Source organism: Zalophus californianus, chromosome 8, assembly GCF_009762305.2.
Source record: "Zalophus californianus isolate mZalCal1 chromosome 8, mZalCal1.pri.v2, whole genome shotgun sequence".
NCBI classification, from domain to species: Eukaryota; Metazoa; Chordata; class Mammalia; order Carnivora; family Otariidae; genus Zalophus; species Zalophus californianus.
Genome location: NC_045602.1, coordinates 138,765,296 through 138,788,816, shown reverse-complemented (window position 1 = coordinate 138,788,816; position 23,521 = coordinate 138,765,296). Strand labels below are relative to the sequence as shown.

Sequence of the window (23,521 nt, the reverse complement as noted above, 5' to 3'; positions counted from 1 at the left end):
CCCATTCCACGGGCACGGTGGCATCTCCAGAGGGCTCTGGTTCCTCCAGCTGTACCCACCACCCAGCTCTAGACCCAGCCTCACCTGCACACGCACACCAGCCTCCCTCTTAAACCCCCCAGGCCTTTCCCTCATGCCCTGGAGCCCTGTGCAACAGTGGGGACGCACGAGAGACTCTAAGGTACGTTTGCAGGATGGGAGCCAGATAGCAGTAGGGGCTTCCCCCGGACAATCCTGGCTGGGGTCCTGCCATCCCAGCGGCCCCACCATCGGCTCAGGGCTTGGGGTCCGCAGCTACAGATGTGTGATGACCGACCATGGAGCCTTTTCTCCTGCCAAGCACTATGGGGGCTGCAAGCCCCTCCCGTCAGTGGGGGTGGTTCAAGCCGAGATGGTTGTGTGCAGGGAAAGGCAGTGTGTGTGTGTGTGTGTGTGTGTGTGTATTGGTGTTGGGTGCTGGTAGGAATCTGAGCGCCCCTATGGAGTGAAATCACTGCTCAGGGCTGGCCCCATGGGCGTGTGGCCTGTGCAGCTGTGGCCCCATGTGGAAGGGCCCTGAGTTTGGTCAAATGCTCTCACTGTCTTGAAATTCTTTTTTTTAAGATTTTATTTATTTATTTGACAGAGAGAGACACAGTGAGAGAGGGAACACAAGCAGGGGGAGGGGGAGAGGGAGAAGCAGGCTTCCCGCTGAGCAGGGAGCCCGACGTGGGGCTCGATCCCAGGACCCCGGGACCATGACCTGAGCCGAAGGCAGATGCCCAAAGACTGAGCCACCCAGGCGCCCCTTGAAATTCTTAATAGTTTGTGAACTAGCGGCCCGTTCTGTTATTTTGCACTGGGTCCTGCAGTTTGTGTGGCCAGCCCCATCACTAGGCAGCGTGGTTTTGAGCTACAAACCTGGGGATGGAGCTTGGACAGAGATCTAGGGTGTCTGGCTGTCGTCGCGGCGGTGCAGCCCGACAGTGGCCTCCACGCTGCACCAGGCACCCCCCAGGCGTTACTTCTCCGGTCCCCAGGGTAGCCCTGTACTCATCCCCATTTTACAGATGAAGCGGAGGGGTTAGGAGACCCTGGGGTCCACAAAGGGGCACCCAGAGTGTCAGCTCTAAGGATCCGTCCCCCCATCACGGCGGTGGGGTCACGGGATGCAGACGAAGGAGTCCAGACACGGGCTTGGTCGTTGTCCCAGGCAGCTGGGCTCTGAGCCTCATCCTGCTGGCTCCCCCCCGCACCCCTGGCACCTGCCTGATGTTAGTAGGAGGCGGTGCCCAAGCCTCACGTGGCTCCCTGTTTCTACCACCTGCCATGGCACAATCCCTCTGGCCACACCCAGGGCAGCTACCCTGCCTTGTGCCCTCTCAGGGCCTGCAGCCCAGATATGCCTGTGCACGCCCTAGGACAGACATGGGGCTGCGTTATGCCAGAGGACAGCCATCCTGTGCACCTGGGGTACCAGGCTGGGCCTTGTCTGCTCCAGAACCAACTCACTGCCCCTGAGTGAGTGTCACAAAGCCTGGTGAAGTTCCTATGGCTCTGAGTCCACAGCCACCATCTGGGGTCTCTCACATCCAGTGCTGACTGCAGCCCAGGGGCCAGGCCCCCACACATGTCGGCCCAGAGCCCTTGTATGTGTCCCACGGGGCCCCCCGTGCAGCACCGGCTGGCTGGGCTGGCTCTCCAGGGGACCCTCTCCTCCTGGGCGAGACAGGGGTGGGCAGTGCGACCTGCTCTGGATGCCAGCTGATGGGTGCGGCATCCTGGCTTCTGGCTCTCTCCATTGGGAGCTTGGTACTTCCTGGAGAGACTGGGCGCTTCGAGCCCACATCTGGGCCTCGACGGTTGCGATGGTTTTCTGCTCCGAGTACTTACAAATTCAAGCCTCAGCTGGTGGTTGGGGAGGAGGTCCTGGGGTGCAATGCACAGAAAACTGGGCCGCAGTGGCTTGAACACGGGGGCTTGACTTCCCAGGACAGGGAGCCGGAAGGCCGAGGGTGGCCATCAGTGGCTGTGGGTGTCAGCGACGTTGGGGCTGGTGGCTCTGTCCTTCTCTGGCTTGAGGTCAGAGCACAGCAGCCCAGCCTGTCCTGTCTGTGCTGGGTGACAGTGAAGGACGGCCCCTCCGGCACGTGTGTCTGAGTGATAGCGTCTGCTGGGCTGACCGTCTACGGATGGATGGGGACACTGAGGCCCAGCAGCTTCTGTTCCGAGTCACTTTGCATGAGAAAGAGAAGAAGTGGGGTCCAGACTCACCCAAACGACCAGGGTGCGCACAGTGTGCCCACTGTGAGCGAGGCCAAACGACCAGGGTGCGCACAGTGTGCCCACTGTGAGCGAGGCCAAACGACCAGGGTGCGCACAGTGTGCCCACTGTGAGCGAGGCACAGGGGATCTGGGGCCCCAGGCTGGTGGCAAATATGTGCGGATGACGCAGACGGGGGCGAATGGATGAGCGAGCTGACGTGCAGACCGGCGACGGTCAGAGCGATGGGGGAATCGCAAGCCCCTCCCCAAGGCCGCTGCCTCCTGGGAGGGAAGGGCTCCTTTCAACCCCAGGCCAGAGCGCAGGCCTTCACCTGAACTTCGGAGGCTCCCCCATCAGCCTTTTGGACTCCCGGCCTCCATGCTCCGCTGGAAACCCCACAGCCCGCCGCCCAGGCGCACACAAATGGCCCCCGTCTGTCACCTGGCACGCGCAAGCCTTCCAACCCCGATACCATCACCTTGTTAACAGGAGAAGGTGTAAATTTATCCCAAGAGGGATCTCGCCCGGTGGGACCGGTGCTGTCTGGGACAGCGGCCCTCCAACACAGTCCACTCAGCAGCACGGGATCCTTACGCCTGGTGCTGGCGACAGGCCCGACACACCTGGCCCTCAGGTTTCACGAACACTCGCATCCTCCTGCAGCTCCCCTCGGGTCAGACGACTGGGGTGGGTCCTGGTGTTGCCCCCTGAGAGCCGAGTCTCGGGTGGGCCTCCGTGGGACACTGCACTGGCCTGAGAGGCTCCTCCAGCTGCTCTGGTCTCTGTTCCGGAGTGGGCGCTCCTTCCCCGGACTTCACAGCACACGGGAGACCTGTGTGTCCCCGGGTCTGATTCCTTGCAGACCCTGGTGAAGTTTATTCCAAGAGTCTATTTTAATTCGTGCGAGTTTAATAAAGGTTCACAAAGAAGGGCCTTAAGCTGATAAATCTGGCTTAGGATTTTCTTATTAACTTTCCCTGGCCATAATGAGTTTTTAATTTAATTTTTTCAGATTTTCAGGCACAGGGAAAGCCTCTTCCATGCCTCATGGGAGGCAAAGGCAGATATTTGGGAAAGAAGGAGTTTTAAGATCATTGGAACAGAGTGTCTCGCCTAGATGGTAATCCAGAATTCAAATGTAGCCCTGTCCTGAGGGACAGGGAGGATTTCATCCAGCACAAACCCAGCTCTGAGGCTGAACTCCGCAGGGCTCCCAGGGGAGCGTCACATTAGCATAGAGGAGGGTTAAGGTGAGAACAGTGAAGCCCAGCCAGGATCCAGAGAGGACCAAGAGGGACAGCCGGCCCACACCCAGGCCCCGTGGGTCCTCCAGGCACCCACACCACGTGGGACACACCATGACCCGAGGCTGCCCTTCTGTTTCTGTTCCAAAACAGCCTAACCACACTTGGGCTGGAGGACCTGACCCTCCTCTAGCTGCCCCTTGGGGTGCAGGACACCCCTCTCCCTCTGGCCCGTGGCCCCTGCATTGGTGTGGGCAGCTCACTGGGAGGGGGCGCCCTCCCCGACCGGGACCTCGGGGACCCATCGCTGTCATAAGCAGAGCCTTGAGAGTTGGCCCGGGAGCCCCTGTCTGGCCGGGACGTGGCGGTGCCTCCATGGGCTCGGAACAGGAAGGGCTTCGGGGACTGGGTGGGCGCCAGGGGAGGGGCTCCCACGGAACCCCACCCGGGGACACGCCAGTACCGTGCCTTCAGTCATCCGTAGCTTCTGTTGGAAAACGTATGGATGTGCCTCTGGACACTCTGATAGGTTTTATTTTCTGAAATTTACTTTTCAGTCCCAGAAATTAATCATGATGACTTTTGGGCTCTGAGTTCAGGATCAGAATCAGATTGGGGGATCAGCGGCTCCTAAGCAACCCACAGGCAGTCTTCCTTGACCCTGCGTGTGACGGGGGAGGGACTGAGGTCTGGGGGCCGGGAGGCTATTCCCTGGCCAACCCCTCTGAGCCGCTGTCCCCACCCCGTGGAGCTGTCGCACGAAAGGGTAGATGACACATGGGAAAGTGCTCCTTCCGAGAACAGCTCAGGGAAAAGGACGCAGCGATTAGCTAACAATATATCTCGGACTCTCCCCTCCCCGGTGTTTTGGGTCACAGACGGGGTTTGCTGACCACAGGTTGGGCCACAGTTCAAGCCGCTTGCTTCTGCCCGGGGAGGAGCCACGTTGCTGACAAGAACCATTACTAATAGCCGAGCAACAACCACCCTCGTTGTCTTGATCACGTCTCCTTGAGTGCCAGCCACCTGTTCCGGGACCCATGTGCAGGTGCGCACCCCGCCAGGCAGGAGCTGATGCTCCCCCATAGCTCAGGTGACAATACAGAGACACAGAGGCTCCAGGGCCTGCCTGAGGTCAGCCACTGGCCGGTGTCGGAGCCTCGTTACCTGCCAGGAGCCTGACCCCAGCCTCTGGCCCCCCACTTCTGCATGGGTGCAGTGGGGCTCCCGGGGGTCGAGGAAAGTGTCATCTTTGGGAAGTGGGCACTGGCCTGTCAGGTGATGTCAGGTGGGGCCAGGCTCTCTGGCCTCCTGTCTCCTCGGTGCTCAGAGAAGCTATCTCCGATTCATTATCTATGGCAGAGGCTTGGCACCAAGTGCCTGAGCACAATTAAGGGCGATGGGTCTGTTCCAATTTTGAGATGTCAGATTCTTATTCTCAGGAACTCAGGCTGAGTTGAAATTTCTCCCTTCTCCTGGGTTTGTGGACTAAGTCGAAAAGCTGAGGATGCTGGGGATTCCCAGGGCTTGGGCCAGAGCCCACTTGCGGGCGATGGGGTTCTGAGGCTAGCCCATGGTCTAACCCTAAAGCCAAGGCGGCCCTTCCATCCAGGCAGGCAGGCCCCCTCGAGGATGGAACTTCAAGTTTTATCCCAAGAAAAGCCTTAAAAACGTGGGGGCCCCAGCCTCACAGGACCCAGGTCTCCCCAGTTCATTGCCTCTGCCTCTGGCAAACCATTTCTAACTCCTCTGAAGGTGACCTGTGCACAAGAGGGGCTGAGCTTGCCGTGGCCCTCGCCGGCCTCCACAATGATGCCCCATCTCTGGAGAGCCCTGGCGGGGTGGGGCGGGGGCACCACGACCGTTCTCCCTTTTCTTTGTAACATTTACTTGAATATTAGTTTACCTAAATTCATTTTTTTAACACGTAATTTTATTCATGCTTGCCTTGGTATGGGGCGTAGGCCATGCAGTCAGAACGTGTGATAGAGGGAAATGCGTCCCATCAGCCACAACTCCTGAACAGCAAAAATGCTGTACCTTAATGACTTCTTACCCCCCCAACAATAGTTGAGGGAACCAGGCAGAGATCGAATGATCTGGCAACTGCGCAGGGAGCCCTGCACCTGATGTCAGAGCTGGGGCAGGACTCACGTGTGTCGAGGCTGAACCTGTTCTGCTCAGGCCCCTGCGGTGGAGGGCTGGCTGCTGTCCGTGGCACTTACAGACCAGAGGACAGCATCGTTTAAGGCATTAACTCTCGTGGAGATCAGCGGATGCTCCTGACATCACCTTGGGACCTGAAGTATGTCACTTCAGGGTGAAGTGGGGACATTCAGAGAGGTTCAGCTATCAGCCCACAGTCGCACAGCTAGCAGGGGCCGAGTCAGGGCTAATGAGGGGCTTCCTGACTCCAGGAGACCCTTCCGTGGGCATGTGAGGGGCCTGGGCTGGTGGAAAGGGCCCGGGACACTGGGGGTCCAGGGCCTCCCACCAAGACCCCAGGATAAGGCTAACAGGAGCCCCTGGGGCAGAGTGCAGGTTGTGTCCTGGGGGCCTCAGCCCCTAGCCCGGCAGACCCCCACATTCATCCTTGAGGGAGTGTGGAGCGGGCCGGCTGAACGGCCTGATGGCCCCGCAGCAGGCTGCCCCCTACCCCCGCGTGCGGCACAGGCAAAAGGAAACTAACTTTTAATTAACATTTAAGAATAGGAACCGGATCCTGCAAATCCCTCTCATCTCTGCAGTTTCTGCTGATTGTTCTTGATTAAGCTTGATAAAAATAGCCGGGCTGCGTGCAGGGATGTGGCCAGCCCTCGGCCCTGCCCACCCCTCTGTGCCAAGCTGACAGTGTACTGGGGCCCCGCCCAGCACCCGTCCCAAGGAACACGCCACGGGCCACCCTGACCCCTACTGAGCCCACGGTCACTGGGACGGTAGCCCTCAGGTGTGAGGGATAGAGTACATTCCCTGCCGGGAACCCGGTCCTGACCGCAGCGGCCCGCACTTCTGACGAGCGAGGCCGAGCTGCTGCGTGCTCTCTGGGCCCACCAACATCAGGATCTGAGGTGCCGCTGAGCACCTCAGCCTTCATCCTCATACTCTTCTCCAGGCCCGGAGCCTGCCCGAGGCCGCCTGGGGCACAGGAGAGGCAGGTGCAACGTCCCCGGGAGCCAGGCTGTGCCCACCTTCCCTTCATCTGGCTGTGTGGGCAGGAGTCCTCCCCAGAACGCCCTCCAAGTCACCTTCCGGGGCCGGATGCTCCTTCTGTCCAGGGTCTCAGTGTGGATCCTGTGGCGCCCAAGTCTCAGAGGTGTGTGCGGATCAAGGGACATCCTCCATCCCTACCCTCGTGGGGACGCCCAGCCCCGGGAGGCGGAAGGGCACCCTTCACACAACCCTCCCTGTCCTCACTCCATCATGGGCCCTCCCAGGACCAGCATTTCCGGGGGACCCAAGGGTGTTTTCACTGTGGCTGCCGTGCGGAAGGGAAGACAGCTTTCAGACTCGGAGGACCGGCTGTCACAGCTGGATCGGGGCCGGGACAGCGGGCAGAAGGCCTGCCCTCCAGGAGAAGGTGCGGGGCAGCCCGGGGCCCTTGCTGGAGTTGCAGAAGATGCTCCACCCCAGAAGGGGACAGAAGACACACTTGGGATCCGGAAGGACAGCTGTGTGGCACAAACAGCGGGGAGCCGAGGAAGCAGGCGCTCTGGGTTTGACGGTCTCTCTGTGTGGCCTCGGGTTGCCCGGAACTAGCCTTCTGGGCCTCAGTTGTCTCTGGTGGCCGTTTACCTGAAGGCCTCAGGGGCCACGTCAGGGAAAACCTCTCAGGAAATACACAGAAGCTTCCAGACACGAGGGCCCTGACGCATAGGACTCCCTGTCATGGACGTGCGGCATTTTGCGGTCCCGGCGGCAGAGTGCACAGGCGCGGGCTGTTCTTCTCATTCCTGCTCTGGCAGCTCTCCCGTGAGCCTGACATTATTCCCAACAAGCACTGAGCAAAATCTCAGGGCCACTCAGGGTCTGCGGATGTGGAAGTCTCCCAGACACATCGTGAGAGAAAAAACAGAAGCCAGACAACAGCAGGTGTAGGGTGGGAGTGCCCGGTGGAGGCGGGAGGGGGCGGGAGGGGACGCCTTCTTCGTGGCCGGTCACTTCATACCTTTTAAATTCCTGTACCGCGTGTGAATCACCTAACCAAGAGCTCACATCGGTCTTTAAAAAGGAGAAAATGAGTAAGTGAAGCCAGTGGCTCACGGATGGTCCGGAGGTCCGCGCTGAACGTGGAGAAACCCCCGGAACGTGGGAGTATGTCCAGCCGCACACAGATGTGCTCCAAAGATGCTCTGCTGGATGAAAGAAGCCGGACTCCACAGAATCACGTGCTCTGCGTGACGCCATCCATGTGATGGAGCGAGGTTGTAGCACAGGCCAAGGTCACCTTGGCGATGGACGCGGTGGGTGGGGGGCTGCTCCGGGGACGGGCACGAGGTTGTTCCTGGTTGGTGGCAAAGATGTGTGCATCATACCACATTCCTGTCACACAATGAGCAAAACCTCGACCTGACTTGAAGCAGGAGAGCCACAGGTCTCTCTGGGCGCTCGTGTCTTGGAGAGGACGGGATGTGCCTGCTTCAGCTCCCGGTAAGTTAGGACACCAGCCAACCATCTTGTGCGTAGAAGACGGAGTCAGGCTGTGTGGAGGCAGGAGGGTGGGCGAGGGCTCCGGTCTGCCTCTGGCTGGAGCCCACTGGCTTTTTGCCCATCACTGTAGCTACTGGTATGTGTGTGATCGCCTGCCCTCCCTGGCTGGCCACACCTTCTGCAGAGCGCCTAGGTGCAAGCTTGGACCAGGACTGGGACACAGGTGAGGGCTCTGAGCATCCTGTTCCAGTCCCTGGGGGTTTTAGCCAAATGCTGACTCCCAGCGATGCCTCCTCCAGTGCTCCACTGGTGTGCTTTTCACCAAACCCATGGTGGCCCGAGGTGACCAGCAGGGCTGGACGGAGTCTTCCCCTCCCCGGTCACCCTGGTGCCTCCTGCCTGGAAGCACATCCTTTAGTCCCACCAGGGACAATTGGCTTGGTTTCCTTCTGCCCTGGTTTCCATGGTGACAGTGGAGGTCCCGAGGCTGTTTCCCAGGGGGGACCTGGGGGTCCTGGTGGTCAGGAGGGCTGGTGCCCCTGCCCCACCAGACAACTAGGATCCACAGGCTGGTACCAGGACAAGAGCGTGTTCCTGGGAGCAGTGTCCTCTCGCCTGGGCACCTGCTGTGTGCCATCTGAGACTCCTGCCTCAGCAGATGGGTTCTGAGCATTGTGAGGTGCCCACCACTGCCCCACCACCGCCAGGGACAATGCCAGAAGCCTGGCTTGGGACTGGCTGCAGTCCTCACTGCAAAGTTACCTGGGGGAGGTTTCCTGCGCTCATGCTCGCCTGAGAGTGTTGCCCTCATGCCCCAGCACAGGTGTGGTGTGTCCTAAAGACAGCTGTGTGTTCTCGTCATCACAGAAAGAGGCGCAGGGTGGAAGGAGGAAGGACAGCTGGTCTCCGGCCAGGTGTGGGCAAGGCCCTGCTGGGGGCTGAGCCTGGGCGTCATTATTCTCCCAGGTCTCTAGGGAGCTGCTTTGCCCATGTCCAAGCTACACAGGACCCTGGCCCTGAGCCTTTCCTGCCATTGCTCTCTTGGCTCAGGATTGAAATGGAAGCCCGCCACTGCTGACCAGGGGGGCTGGGGCCGCGCTGCTCCCCCGGCATGCGGCCTGCCATCTGCCCACTAGATGGCGCTGTGCCCTCACGGGTGAGGTCGTGGCGCCAGGGCCAAGGGTGCGGGAAGTGGGGGTGCGGGGGTGCAGGGGCATGGGATCTGGGACCCTGTGATTCGGGGGCAGGAGCACTCAGGGCGTGGGGCATGGGGAAGCAGGTGAGGGGATGCTCGGGCACTGGGGTGGGGCTTGCCCCTGGGACTCTGGCCTGTGAGAGGCCTTCCTGGCGATGACCAGCTCTGGGGAGAAGGAGGGGTCTCGGGTCTGTCTCCCACCTCCTCCCCTCCCATCCCTACTCCTTGCTGCAGAATCAGCACAGCTTCTGGGCTCCAATCCCAGCTGCTCCCACTTAGGGTCTAGCGGTGTGGGTTTGGGCCAGTGACTTGGCCTTTCTGAGCCTCGGCGTTCCCCTTCCCCGGGAGGGGGCACTAGAACCTGGCAGGGGAGGGCTCCCAGCGTGGCTTGTGTGGTGCCTTTTACTGTTACTACTGTCGCACCCTTGTCCCCTTGGCCCTCCAGTGGCCTGGACCCCAGGACAGGGGAGGCTCCAAGAGGCGATCCGGAAACCCGCGGGGCAGCTGCAACCTGCTGGAGTCCCTGTGACTCAGGGGCTCTAGCTTCCGAATGCACATGCACGAGTGTCCACCAAGGACGCTGGGTCACTTAGTCTGGAGCAGCCCGGTGTGGGGCTCCGCGGCAGCCCACCAGCCATGCCTCAAGGGGAAGAGCTCCCGGTCCCCACCCTCCAGGTCTCTGCTCACAGGAGGCTGCAGAGCGTAGCTCCTCCTGTAGGGACTGGCCTGTCCCCGGCCGAGGCCCCACCTGGGCATCCGCCAGCAGGTCCCACTGTGCACACCGCCACACGCATGCCTCCAAAAGTGGCTAAGCCCAAATACCACTGGTCAATTCTGGATTCAGAAAGAGTGTCCAGCCCACTTGGTCCCAGACACTTCTCGGGGCGTCACTGGTCGCTCCGTGTCGGGCCTCCCAGTGCTGGATCGGAGCACAACCCCTTTCCCCCAGGCCAGCTCCTGGGCAGGGCCTCCGGCCTCTCCTGCTGCAGACACCTGGGGCGGCGCCACTCCGCATCAGCTCCTGCCGCCCAGCGTCGCGGGGCCGCCGCTAGCTGTCAGGCTCCTTCCGTCAGGTGCAGCGAGGAGAGCAGCCAGCCGGCTGCCCGGGGGCGCGACCACTCACCGTGCTCGCCGTGAACTCCGGCGGGTTGTCATTCACGTCCGTCACCGTGATGATGGCCGTGGCTGTGTTCGAGAGGCCGTAGTTGAGGTTCCCCTCCATGTCTGTGGCTTGGATGATGACGGTGTACTGCTGAACTTTCTGGAAGGAACGGGGTGGGAAGGCACAGCGCATCAGTCTGGGTCTCAGTTTACAGGCTGCTCATCCTTTTCATCAAAACACGTGCTCCCCATGGCCCCGTCCCTGCGGCGGGTCGGGACCGCGGGGCCCCCGGGAGCTCTCGTCCCCCACCCTGCTGCAAGGACGTTCCCCTTTGCTTGCTGTGGGCAATAGCGCAGCACCAAGAGGCCTGGCTGCTTTCTTCTCGGCGGCCCCGGCTTCGACAGGTACAATCGTGTTTGGTGCCGAGAGAGAGAGGAGAACGGGGGTGCCCAGAGAGCACCGTGCTGCGTCGGGCTTGGAAAACCAGGGATGGACACTTTGCAGAGAGAGGGACGCTCCTACAGACGGGCCAGGCCCCCGTTACCTGCCCTCGGACTGGCCTCTGCACCCGCGGCTCCCACCCCAGTTCCGACTATCTAGGTCCTGTGCTGTCACTACCTCGTCGTCACCAGACTGAGCTCTGGGAGACCACAGCTGTCCACTCACCCCATGTCCCCAGGGCCGACGGCCGCGCCCAGCACATAGCAGGTGCTCAGAGAATGTGCATTAAACGTTCCTAAGTGACCGTCAGTGACAACAGAGATGCTGAAGAATGGCGAGCCTGTCCACCGAGGTCCCAGGGGCCCGATATGGCATCCGGGCATTTGTGGACAGCTGGGAGTCACTGAGGGGCTTTGAGGGGAATCACACGATCCAATGCGTGCATACGATGGGTCAGGCCGGCACACCACGGCCCACGGGCCACATCTACTTGCCACTGCTCGGTTTTGTCAATAACGTTGTATCAGTACAGGGCCACATCCGTTCATTTGCACACTGTGGCTGTTTTTGCACAACAGCTGAGTGACAGTGACAGAGATCACGTGGCCTGCAGAGCTTGAGAATCGGCTGTGGGGCCCTTTACGGAAGATGTGTGTCGGCTCTGGGCCCCGACTCCGGGCAGCATCAGCCAGGAACTTGCAGGGCAGGCTTGGCGGGGACGCCACAAACTGCTGGGGGAGCCAGGGCTGGGGAAAGCAGGGCAGGCTTCTGGAAGAGGTGGCATGTGCTGCCCGGAGGTGACAGGGCAGATTGGGGACCAAACCAGGCTGTCAGTCTGGCTGGGCCACCGGCTGGGGTGGGGGCTCTTGGGGCTCAGGAGTGTCCGCACACTTTTTCCCACCTAGACTTGTTCTCGTCCTCCCATTGGTCAAGCCCACGGTCCCACGTGGCTGTGACCGTGGCTCGGGGGGGGGTCCAGCCTAGCCTACTCCAGGGCGGGCGGGCAGGGGTCTGGGGGGGCTCTTGCCCCCACCCTCCCCCCACTGCTTCACCCCGGCTGTCGTTTCAGCTCTTCTGTGGTCCCTGGGTCTCTCCTTCAAGGGGACTATTAGCTGGGGGGTGGGTCATGGGGAGGTGCAATCAGGGCAGGGCTCCTCAGCGGGCCCCCGGGGTGCTGGACGTGAGGGGAGGGGTGGCGGCAGTGCCCCCCGTGGGAGGCTGTGTGCCTGGACTCCAGCCTGGTGCCCGGTCCACGGTAGGCTCTCCAGCTGTGTTCGTTAAAGGAATTGAGTAAATGACTAAAACAGTTAACATTTGTGAAAATGGGTAGAACTTGCAACCAAGGAGACATGAAACAAATAATAGAAATAGCTTATATCTGCCTGGGTGCTGCATCACGTTTCAAAAGTTTTCTCTTAAAAGATTAACCTTTGGGGCGCCTGGGTGGCTCAGTCGGTTGAGCGACTGCCTTCGGCTCGGGTCATGATCCTGGAGTCCCGGGGTCGAGTCCCGCGTCGGGCTCCCTGCTCGGCGGGGAGTCTGCTTCTCCCTCTGCCCCTCCCCCCACTCGTTCTATCAATCTCTCTCTCTCTCTCTCGCTGTCTCTCTCAGATAAATAAAAATAAGATCTTTAAAAAAAGATTAACCTTTACGTCCTTCCCTTCTGTCTCTGTCGCCCCTCCATCCACCCACCATCGGTCCCCCATCATCCATCGTGCCTCCTTCGCTCCTTCTATCCACTATCACTTGTGTCAGGTGAATCACCACCCCATGGGGTGGCCGGGATCTTGGCATCTGTTCCTGACCTCCCCTTGGAGGTGCTCAGAGCTGCTTCTTGAGGGAGGGGCACGGGGCTCACCCTCCGGGGGGAGAAGCTGGGACAGGTAGTGTGAACAGCGAGAACACGCTGCCCAGGGAAGTCAGCCCAGCACAGGGCCCAGCACACGGCCCTGCTCATCTCACAGCTGGGGCCACTGAGTGACATGACCCCCCAGGGCCGCATAGGACATGGGGGGGGGGGCGGGGGGAGGTGCCCGCAGGGATTCTGAGGGCAGTCCTTGCTCTCAGGCTTTTGTCATGCACGCAATGCAGACGGAGCCAGTGGTGGCCCCACAGCCACCTCAGTGGAGACCCCCAGCAGGGCTCCGTCTGGATGTGGGATGGGCAGCACGCAGAGAGCGCGGCTGCCCCCCACAGCAGCTCCGTCAGGATCCCCCGTCACCTGCGTGGACACCGCCGCTCAGAAACCCAGCGGGCCTGACCTCGTGGCACCACCCGCGGCAGAAAGAAGTTGCCCCTTCCTTCCTGGCCATTGAAGCGGCGCCCTAAGTCGCGGCTCTGCCTCCGCTAGGGATGGGGCAGCGTCGAGCTGGGGACTGCGCCAGGGCCAGCAGGAAGGCGGGCACACCGAGTCCGAGCCCCAGGCCCCCACGTGCCCCGGCGAGCGGTCCTGCCCCAGAAGCCTGGTGGCATCTGTGCCTGACGCGGGCCGCCGCCTGGTCCCTGCGGTGTCTTCCCGAGGGAAGGCGGCGGAGCCAAGTCTGATTTTCAGACGGGGCGGTGGGCAGCCGGCTTCGGAAGCAGTTTTCACGTCCCACCCAAGGTTCTCTGGCTCAATCCAATCTTCTCCTCCCTCCTGAGACCGACTCTGAGATCTAAGCTGTGGAGAATCTCAGCATCCTTCCTGCACGCGGGCGTCCCCTCGTCACAGGGGCTGCCCGGTCCCCTGTCCGTGTCCGCGTCCCTCTGCCATCTCGGCCGGTGGCCGCCTGCACCACGGGTGTTGTAAACGTCCTGTCGCGTCGGCCCCCACGGCTGGCTGGACTCGGGCTCCGCTCCGTGCCGAGCACACGGCGGGTGCTCGGGAAGCGTTACTTACAGGAGGGAGTGAGAGAAGGTTTGGCAAGTCGGCCCGGCGCTCGCGGGCCTGCAGGAGCCTGTGATGCAGGGGCCACGCTCACCCCGCTCCCCGGCGGCTGGACACGCTCCTCCCGCCCTGCAGGACGGAGCCCTGGACCGTGAGACCCCAGGCCCTGCCGGGGCCGCCACCGCACTCTGGGGACCTCAGGCCGCTCCTGGCCTTCCTCATCCGGGGGCCCGAGGAGGCCCCCGAGTCCCAGGCCGAGCCCTCTGCGAGGTTCTGTCTTCACACTACCCCTTGCACCAAAGGCTTCCTTGTGCTTCGATGCGTACGCTCGAAACCAAGTTCACGCTGCCGCTGTAAATGAGAAGCCAGCATCCGCCATAGTAGAAATTAGTCCTAAACACAAGGGTGTAGTTTTAAAGGTCTCTCTGTGAATGTCTAGGCCCAGCCTGCAAAGCACACCTGGGGATCCTGGCTAGGGAGCCAGGAAATGTCTCAGCTGGAGGGGCCTCCCTGTCACCTCTCCTGACAAAACAGAGAAACTGAGGCCTCAGAGGCAAGCAGTGTGAGAGGCTGAGCGGCTGTCCTCTGCCCCTGGCTGGACAGTTACGGCTCAGTGGCTCACCTGTTCCTCTCCTCTCCCCGGGACGACGCACAGCATCCCCTCCCGGCTCTGTTCCCTGGGGCAGGAGCAGAGGCCTACCACCCCAGGAGAAGGGACAGCGTCTCTGGCCTCCCTCTCCCCTCTCCCCCCCCACTTTGCTGCTCCTCAAGCACGTTCCCACCCTAGGGAGGCTGAGGGCCATCCTGTCTGCCCCACACTCGGCTCCCTCCCACCAGCCAGGCCTCCCCTCCACCAGAGTGGGATACTGATTCCCCCACCCCCGCTCTCCCCCCACCCCCGCTCTCCCCCCGCCCCGGCTCTCCCCCCCGCCCCCGCTCTCCCCCCGCCCCGGCTCTCCCCCCCGCACCCGCTCCCCCCCCCCGCCCCCGCTCTCCCCCCGCCCCGGCTCTCCCCCCCGCACCCGCTCCCCCCCCCCGCACCCGCTCTCACCTGCTCCCCCCACCCACTCTGCCCCCACCCACTCTGCCCCCCCCCCCCCGCACCCGCTCTCCTCCTACACCTGTTCCTCCTCCCACACCTGCTTTCCCTACCCGCACACCTGGTCTCATGCTCCACACCCCTGCTATTCCCTGAGACTCTGCTATTCTTCTCCGCATCAGCATCAGCATGGCCTGTCCTCTGCCTGCTGATGCCCCACAGGCAGGGCCTCCAGAGCCCAGGACGTCACGTTCACCACTCTCTCTGCCATCTAGAATGTGACCTGGGGACAAGGCCACTCTCCCCAGGGACGGGTGGCGACTGTCCCGGGCACAGCTCTGGGCCACAGGCACCTGTAGTTTGTTTCTGGCGGGGCCGAGTGCTGGCCTGGGTTGGGGACAGTGGCGAGGCGGGGGGTGCAGCATAGACAGTTCCATCCTGGAGGACTGGAGGGGCGGACACTGGGGAAGCCCCTCAGGCTGACCCACCCCCCAGGCCTGGCTGCACAGGCGTCTCCAGAGGACAAAGCACAGCAGGCTGGGTGGGGGGGTGGTTGCCTGGGATGGGGTCAGTGCTGGCTCTGCAGGGCTGAGGGGTCCAGAGTCCCCCTGCTGGGCACCCACAGGGCTCAGCCCCCATGACTGCCAGCCTCAAAGTGGAAGGCTCCAGCCATCCCAGGAGCCGGAGGGAGAGAGCGGGCCTTCCGTCTGTGAATGAACTCCCTGGTCACCGTCACTGTCCGTGCCCTGCTTGGTGCCAGGGGCTCTGCTGGGCATCATGGGTGAGAAAGCACAGAGAGGATCCGCAGCTCGCGAGCCCACCGCCCCGTGAGCTCGCGGGACCTGGGCAGGAGGGACACCGTGGAGCAGACATGGACAGGAGCCACCAAGCCTCGCGCCCCACCTTGCCTCCCGGGACCAGCCGCCACGACAAGGGGCCAGAGCAGAGGACAAGCGAGAGTACAGGCTGACCACCGAAGAGAGGGATTCAGCCAGAGAGAGGAAGAGTGTGACTGGAACGGGGGGTCACTTTTCCAAACCCTCCTTACTCCCTTATCACGGACTCACAACCTCTTTCCCGGGACCATATGGGCTGCTGCCCTTGGAGACACAGGAACCCACGCGCGCGTGTGTAGGTATGTGAGTGTGTACACACGTGCGCAGGTGTATCGTGTGTGTATGCACGCGTGCGTGTACAGACCCACGTGTGTGCAGGCCACCCCCACTAGAAGGTGTGCCGATCATGCTTTAGGATGGGGTCCACCCCCTTGGGTGGGGGGCTTTCTGGGCGTGGGGGGGTCGATCACCCAGCCACAAGGAGGAGGTGTCAGCAGGGCCCCCCAGCCGAGCCCGTGCCTCCCGTGGGCGGGGCCTCTGAGATCCAGGCCAGCTCAGCCCTGACTGGGGATTTGCATCTTCGGGAAGCTCTCGGGACTGGGGGCTGGCTCGGCTCCTGTGTTGTTGCTTTTGCTTTAGAAAGTACGCTTTTCAGACCCAGCAGTGGTAACTCTTTTCTCTTTCACCAAATCCCCTCCGGCATGGTGCCCAGAGACTGAGGGAGGCGGCCGGTCGCCTGGCGTCCCTGGACACAGATACCCTTACATAACTGTCCCATTGCGACCCAGTGGGAGGGCTCTGGTGTGCTGGGCGGTTTGACGTATTTACTAAGTGGTACCTTGCTTCTCGGCCAAAGGTACATTTCATTTACACAAGGCCGGGCCTGGGGCCACGAATGAGCCGGGGACGGTTTTCAGTGCTGTTCTAGTGCCTCTTGCTGGTGACCCCACAGACCACATTTGCTGTGGCGCATCTATCTTCTAGCGGCCTGGGGTGCAGGGGTGCAACCCTCCCTACTTTGTGGTGGATCGAACTGAGTCTTGGGGGGGCACCCATGGCTGGTGGACAGTGTGCTTGGGGCCTGGCCATTTGGAGTCCCTGAAACCGGCTGCCTGGCTCTCCTGGGACAAAAAGATGACCCCGGACCTAGCTCTGGACCCACAGTGGTCTTCTCCGTGGGCTGAATTATGCAGTGGGTCTCTGCCCTCCGAATCAGCCTCCAGTGGAGCTGGAGGAGGTGGCTGGGTGGGGAGTGGGCGAGCCTGTGTCTCTGTAGTCTCCCCCGCTGGAGGCCAGCTGGTGACAGCTTCTCCCACCTGTGCGCAGGTGCCCGCCGGCCCGCCCCGCCTGCCGCCCGGTAGTACTCCTGCTCTGCCTGGTCAGCAGCGGCGCCGCAGTGAACTCATTAAAATGTGATCTGGCCACGTTCAAGTTCCAAGAGAAGGGAAGAAAACTGCACATGGGCGGTCCCTGGGGTTTTCACTTCCCTCCCCATAGCTCAGCATTTAAATTTTGCAGAACATCCATCAATAATGCAGCCGGCTGACCTGCCCTAGAAAAGCATCAAAGCCTCCCGCATGCCCCTGCATGCCCCCCTCCCCACACTGGCCGCCAGGACTGCAGCCCGGCCCACATCAAGTCTGCGACTTGCACTCCCACGTGCTGGTGGAGCCCAGGGTGCCACCCAGCCTGAGAATGGTGTCCCCAGCTCCGGGACCCGTGTCCCCTACCATGCTACAAGCATGTCTCCCTGCCCACACTGGCCCTCTGCAGCGGGCCCTCTGCAGGGAGCTGGCGGCCGGGATACGGGTGTAGATTGAGGCTGAGAGCCTGGTGTCCACACTGCTACTCACAGACCCTCCCAGCGTCCCTCCCTGAACGAGGTTAGGGTTCTCCTGCTCACTGGGTTGATGCCGGCGTCCTGAGGCTCCCGCCCCGGGCCCTGTGCCCCCTCATGCTTTCTTGCTTGTCACTGCTGTCACTGCGGGAACTGAGAAATGAGTAAACTGAGGGCCTCCCTCCTGCACCCGGAACTCATGTTGCTCAGCACCTGGGTGTCTGACTGGCACCTGGGAACGAGCAGGAGGGCGTCTGGAATGGCCACTGTGGGAGGAGGGGTCCCGGGCCACTGTTCTTGTCCATCAGGTGCATTGGGACTCATTCCCGGGGGCATGGGGAGTGTGGCCGCTGAGGAAAACAGGCTCCAAGTCTTCGAGCGCTCAGTGACCACATGACCAGCAATCCTGTGCCTGGCCCTGGCCCACGGGAGCTGGAAAGAGTCCACACAAATGCTTGTTCCAGGGCTCACAGCTGCCCGGCCACCGTGGCCACTGGTGGAAGCAACCTGCCTGTCCATCTGCCCACAGGTGAGTAGACACTGCTCCACGCACGCGCAGGGGCAGGGCTCTGCTAGCGAAGGAGCGACCCCGCGGACGAACCTCGACGGCACAGTGCTGAGCAGAGGGAGCAGACACGAAGCCACAGGCTCCCAGGCCCCCCCTGATGTGAAGCGCCCATCCCTGGCCCGTCCATCAAGACATTGGAACAGTGGTCACCGGGGGCCGGGGGGCGGGAGTGGCTGCCTGCGGGACAGTTATTTTGGGGAATGAAATCGCTCTCGGACCAGGTGGAGCAGTGCCTCTGCTGCTCTCTGCACACTCGGGGTGCATGGGGACGCCTGCCCCCCACCCGAGGCTGCGTGAGCCTACGGCACCCCCTGACAAACCTTGCTGCACCCCATCACCCCATCTCCTCGCCCCCCCTCCCCCGCACCGGGTTTGCTTTCTGCCACACGAAACAGCTGAGCCAGGTGAAGCGAGAGAAAATGCCAGCACTGCAGGGACGGCTTCCTCCCTCGGCCGGCTGCGTGGGGAACGGAGGCGCCAAGGCCTCTGGGTGAGCGGGGTGCGCTCAGCACCCACCCTCCTGCCCTCTCCCCCCTTCCCTCTGCTGGGCACAGAGGGGAGATGAGCTCTTAGGAATGACCACCAAGGATTTTGGGGGTCAGAGGCTCTGGGAAGAATGAGAGCAGGTGTTGCGTCCAGGGAGATGGGGCCGCCTTGGTCCCTGGCATGTCTCCTCCTCGGGGCCCCTCCCGGCCACCCACCCTGGGTCACAGACACAGCATCTGCACTGCCCAGGGCTGGGACATTCGTGGCCATGCACGCACATCTCACACCTGACCACTGAGCAGCCACGTGCCCTAGCTCTGGAAGCCAAGGATTCCGTGGGGCTGGGTCGTTCTCTGAGTGGGCTGTCCTGTGCCCTGTGGCATCTCCCCCAAGTTGTGACAACCCAAACTCTCCCCAGACACCCCCAGTGTCCCCGCGGTGGGGAGGGAATCACCCTGGTTGAGAACCACGGCTCCAGGGAAGGAGACAGCCAATAAATAGGCAATACCTGTCCCGTCAGGTAGTGACAAGGGGTGTGTAGGAAAGGGAGGCAGGAGAGGGGGCAGAGGACGCTGGGGGTGTGTGGGCTGCTGGTTCATACAGGCTGGCCAGACAAGACTTCTTTGCTAAGGAGATGCTTGATTAGCGAGCTGGAGGGTATCTGGGGGAGGGATGTTTTCAGCAGAGGGAACAGCCAGTGCAAAGGCCCTGGGGCAGGAACTCTGGTTTGGCTGGGGAGATAGGCCAGTGAGCAGGGGCAAGGTGAGCCAGAGGGTGGACAAGGAGCCGAAGCTATGTTTGGACTTGACTTGGGGAGATGGGAAGCCACAGGAGGGTTTGAGAAGACAGCGATGGTCAGATCTGTGTGTGGATAGGATTGCCTGGCTGTTGAGTCAGGACAGATGCAGGGGCAGGAGCAGAGCCCCAGAGACCAGCTGGGCAGGGGCCATCAGGGTCTGAGCAGGCCGAGCAAGCAGGGATGGGTGAGAGGTAAAAAAAGGGAAACGCAGGGTAGGTCCCAAAGGCAAACAGCCACGGGGGCGGGGTCCTGGCTGCTGAGGGGGTGTGGAGGCCAGCCACGGTGGGGCAGCAGACGTTCGTGGTCTGCACAGTGAACACAGAGACTTCCCTGCCTCTGCCTGGAGACACTTGCGCTCTCTCCCTCTCCCTTCCACCCCCAAGTCTTGCTGGCGGCTTCGCGAGAGGACACGGGTGCCCACCCGGGGCCTGTGGTCCTGAGCCTCGGGAGGATGGGGCTTCGGGTCCTGCCAGAGGAAAGCAGGCTCCAGGATCCACAGCCTCCCAATTTTAAGAGAATCCAGAAATTGGGTCTTGTATACAAAAATATCCTGCAAATATCCTGCTTAAATGCTACGTCTTAAAAAACAACAAACCCTCCCACTCCCGGGGCGGAACCTGTCTCTGTGCTGCCCGTTTGCAACCCTGGATCTGGCGGACAAGCAGCCTCGAAGCCGAGGACACGGGTGCGATCCCTGCTCCATCCGAAGGAACGCGCCACCTCGGAGTGGTCTGGGGTGGGGGCAGCTGTGCGGCCACCTGCGTCTGCCCTTGTGTCAGGAAGGCCGCCACGTGCGTAAACGAGTGAGCGTGGCCACGTGCCGATAAAACTTTATTTAGAAAGCTGGATTTATTACAGGTTGGATCTGGGGGACCCCCAGCCAGCGTTGCCCTGACTGCTTGCCCCCCTCGGGAGCCCAGGAGAGGGCAGACCCCTGAGCTGGGACCCACCCCTCCAGAGCCCCTCACATCCCTTGGAGGGGTCAGAGGCCATGGCCTCCTCCTGTCACCCTTGCCTGCACCGGCCCGCTCAGCACACCCTCTCCTTCCTCCTGTACATTTATCTGAGCCCTGCCGGGCCTGTACCAGGGCTCCCACCCTCACCCCACCACCGCTGTCCTGTCAGACCACAAACCTACAGGAAGAGGGTGGCCTTGCTGGGCCCCTGCCCTCCAGCCAGGCCTCTGAGGAAGGGGCAGAGGAGGGAGATGCCCACAAGGGGACGAGAAAGCAGTGCGGGCTTCCTGGAGGAGGTGGGCTGGGCCCCAGGGCCCCAGCTACTCCCACGGGAGGCTCGGTCCTTGACTTGCCTCCTCCTCCCTCCCTGTCCCTGAGGCCAGCTCTTTGGACTCACATCTCAGCTCAAGGAAAAGATGGAAAACAATGAAAGGCGCACAGCAGGGGATTTGTGAAACGAGTCTTGGCCAATCCCAGCGATGGACAACCCAGATGCGGGACAGTGCTGAGGGAGAAGGGTGTTTCCCACGTGGAGGACACACCGCCAAGCGCCAACAGGGGCCACACACCTTGTTCGTCAGGACAGCTGGTCTGTAACACGGGAAATGCACCCCGGCGGCGAGTGCAGCCCGGACACGCGGGCGTTGGTCCCCTGTAAGCCGTGGGCATCTTCCGGAGCTCGGATGGCCGGTTGCTGTTTTCTTCTTTGTGTGCCTCTCTTTTCTTCCCCAGATGTGCTGTTCTTGTGAGAAGAGGAATCTCTAGGCGTTCTTGCGGAAAAGGGCTCCAACGTGGGCTTGGGTGCGTGGACTGGCTCTGACGTCCAGCCTCGCGTCTGGGGACTTGGGGGGCGCCCGCCCAGTGCACATGTTCGGGCCCCGCAGACCGCACCCCCCAGCCGGCGGCCCCGCGTGTGACCCAGGAGCACGGACGGCAGGGGCCGGGCGTCTGTCTCTGGGGCAGAGCTCACGCCCCAAGACAAGAGTGCCTTTGTTTCTCCCCTGCTTCCCTTTCCCGGGCGGGGGATCGGTTAAGATTCAGGGCGAAAATCCAGGTGCTGGCAGAGTCATCTCGGCCCTCACTGACGCTGCCGAGACCCCTAGGCTGCAGCTGGTGAACTCAACACAGGGTTCCATGAACATGCCCAAAAACCAGCGGGGAGAAACCGACTGCCACCCCGCCTGGCCCACCACTGCCTCCCTGCAGCGGGCCTCTTCAGAGGACTTACAAGGAGCTCATTTTCTCGGAAAACACATTTTTAGAATTTCTCATGTGGCCCGCTGCTGGGCTTCCCAGGAAGCAAAGGAAAGATGCTGGTCCTGTCGCTGCAGGACAATCCCCCTGAAACTGAGTAACGAGATGGCATTAACCACGGTTGATGATGGTGATTGCGAGATTCAGCTGGAGCAAAGCTATGTGGATCGCCCTACATGAAACCTCTGCCCTTGCCGACAGTGTAGCTGGAGAATCTTGAGAACTATGGGAAGGTCCTGGTTTTGCTTTCCTAAAAATCCTGTAAGACTACGAGACCCTCTTGTTCCACCCTCACGTGGGGAGACATTTCAAGTTAATGAAGGTGACCAGTGAGGGTCTGCGTGCGTGGGGACGGGGAGCCAGGGTGGGGTCCCCAGTGACCTCACCCAGGGGTAGGTGGCAGTGGGTCTGAGGACGTCCGTGGCTCTGCGCTAAGTGTGTGACGCAGACACTCTGCCTGGGGGAGCATGCAGGGGAGCGTGCAGGCAAGCGGTGTCAGCGGCAGGGGTGTCTCTGGCCAGGCACACAGGAGACACTTGAGCCTCTCCCATTGTACCGAGGCCTCTCCTGACATTTTAATCATGTAAAAATGCTCCACTTACATAGCTCTGCCTGATTAGACAGGGCGGCAATTATGTTTGTGGATTTCCCCCTTCGTCGAGATGGCTCGCTCTGCCCCATGGGAAGCTGCTCTGAGAAGTGTCTGCAGTGTTTCTCCCCCAGACTCTGCTGTTCCCAGGGGCGGGGGGGATCAGATTCTCCCGGGGAGAGGAGGGGAAAGGTACAGATTTGTGCAGGGGTCTCGTGGAGAAACGTGACCTTCCTGCGGGGCCGGAACTCTGGCGCCTGGGCCCAGTGGCCTGAGGGTCCGCCTGCCCAGGGGAGGGGTGGGGGGGGCAGCGAGCAAGTCGCCCGGGGTCCCCACGCCCCGCCAGCGGCCGCCCGCAGGTTTTACAAAAGCCTGGAAGCAGAGGCGAGGGTGTCCTTGTTGTGTGGTTGCCGCTGAGCGACCTGCCCAGGGGTGTCTGGTTAACTCTGGGCTGCTCTTCAGACCCTACCCGGAGCCGGTCGGGGGAGAGCCAGGCCGCTCGGGACACAAAGCCCGAGCTGGAAACACACTCTGCTCCCTCACCCGCAGCAACCCCTGCCCCCTTTGGCCACTTCGTTTCTTCCCCTGAAGGCAAAGGCAGACACCGCCTGTGAGCAAAGCGGGAAAGGGGGTCTGGAGCAGGATCCCCAGCGGACCACCTGCCCTTCCTGAGCAGCTGACGCGAGCTGGGCTGAGCACAGCCCCGTGTCTCCCCGGCCACCTGCTGGGGCACAGGGTCACAGATTCAGAGGCAGCTGCTGCGCTCCATCCAAGGCCTCTGCGAACACCCTGAGTCTTGTGTCTGGGATGAGCGCTCTCTGCTTATGCTGTATAAGCTCCCCAGGGGAAGAGACACCACACCCCAAATCTTGAAAGCTGGTGTCTCACAGTCATCCTTGGAGTGTCCCTTGTTTAGCGTCAGGCTCTACTCTCTGATAAAGTGCAAATGCCACCTTGTGCCACTTCTATCAACCATTCACACTTCAGTATAAAATTTGGGGTATGCTCTTTCATGGACTCTGGCAATCTAGTATAAAAGGTCCCAAAGAGCGAGGACACCTAGATTGGAGTGCTCAGTAGCTGGGAAACAAACAAACAAACAAAAAATCAAAGCAAATACTGATCTTTTTGATCTCAAGTGGTAGGGGTCACAGCTCTGCCGCCCTGCCCCTGGGTCTGCCCCTCTGCCGGCTCTGCCCTTGCCACGCCCAACCTGACCTTTCGACACATTTCATGAGCTGCTCCAGTGCCCCAGGCATGCAGCTGAGCGCTGGTCAGTCAGTGGTGTCTGAACAGACTGGCCTGCCCTACAGAGCTTGTGTCAGGAGGAGAACTCACAGTAAAGGAGCCAACAAGCTCACGCGCAGTCTCCTCTGAGCGGGGGCCATGAAGGAACCCACCCAGCTCAGGGACAGGA

The 23,521-nt window shown here is 61.5% G+C and overlaps 1 protein-coding gene across 3 annotated transcripts in view; it reads right to left on the bottom strand.

Annotated features, from left to right (window-relative positions):
* CDH4 (cadherin 4) overlaps nt 1-23,521 on the bottom strand; it is a 535,945-nt gene that overhangs the window by 14,172 nt on the left and 498,252 nt on the right. For all 3 annotated transcript variants that reach the window (XM_027622753.2, XM_027622754.2, XM_027622755.2), the window contains exon 8: nt 10,455-10,592. In XM_027622753.2, the coding sequence (XP_027478554.1) occupies nt 10,455-10,592 (138 nt within the window). The remainder of the gene's footprint in view (nt 1-10,454; nt 10,593-23,521) is intronic.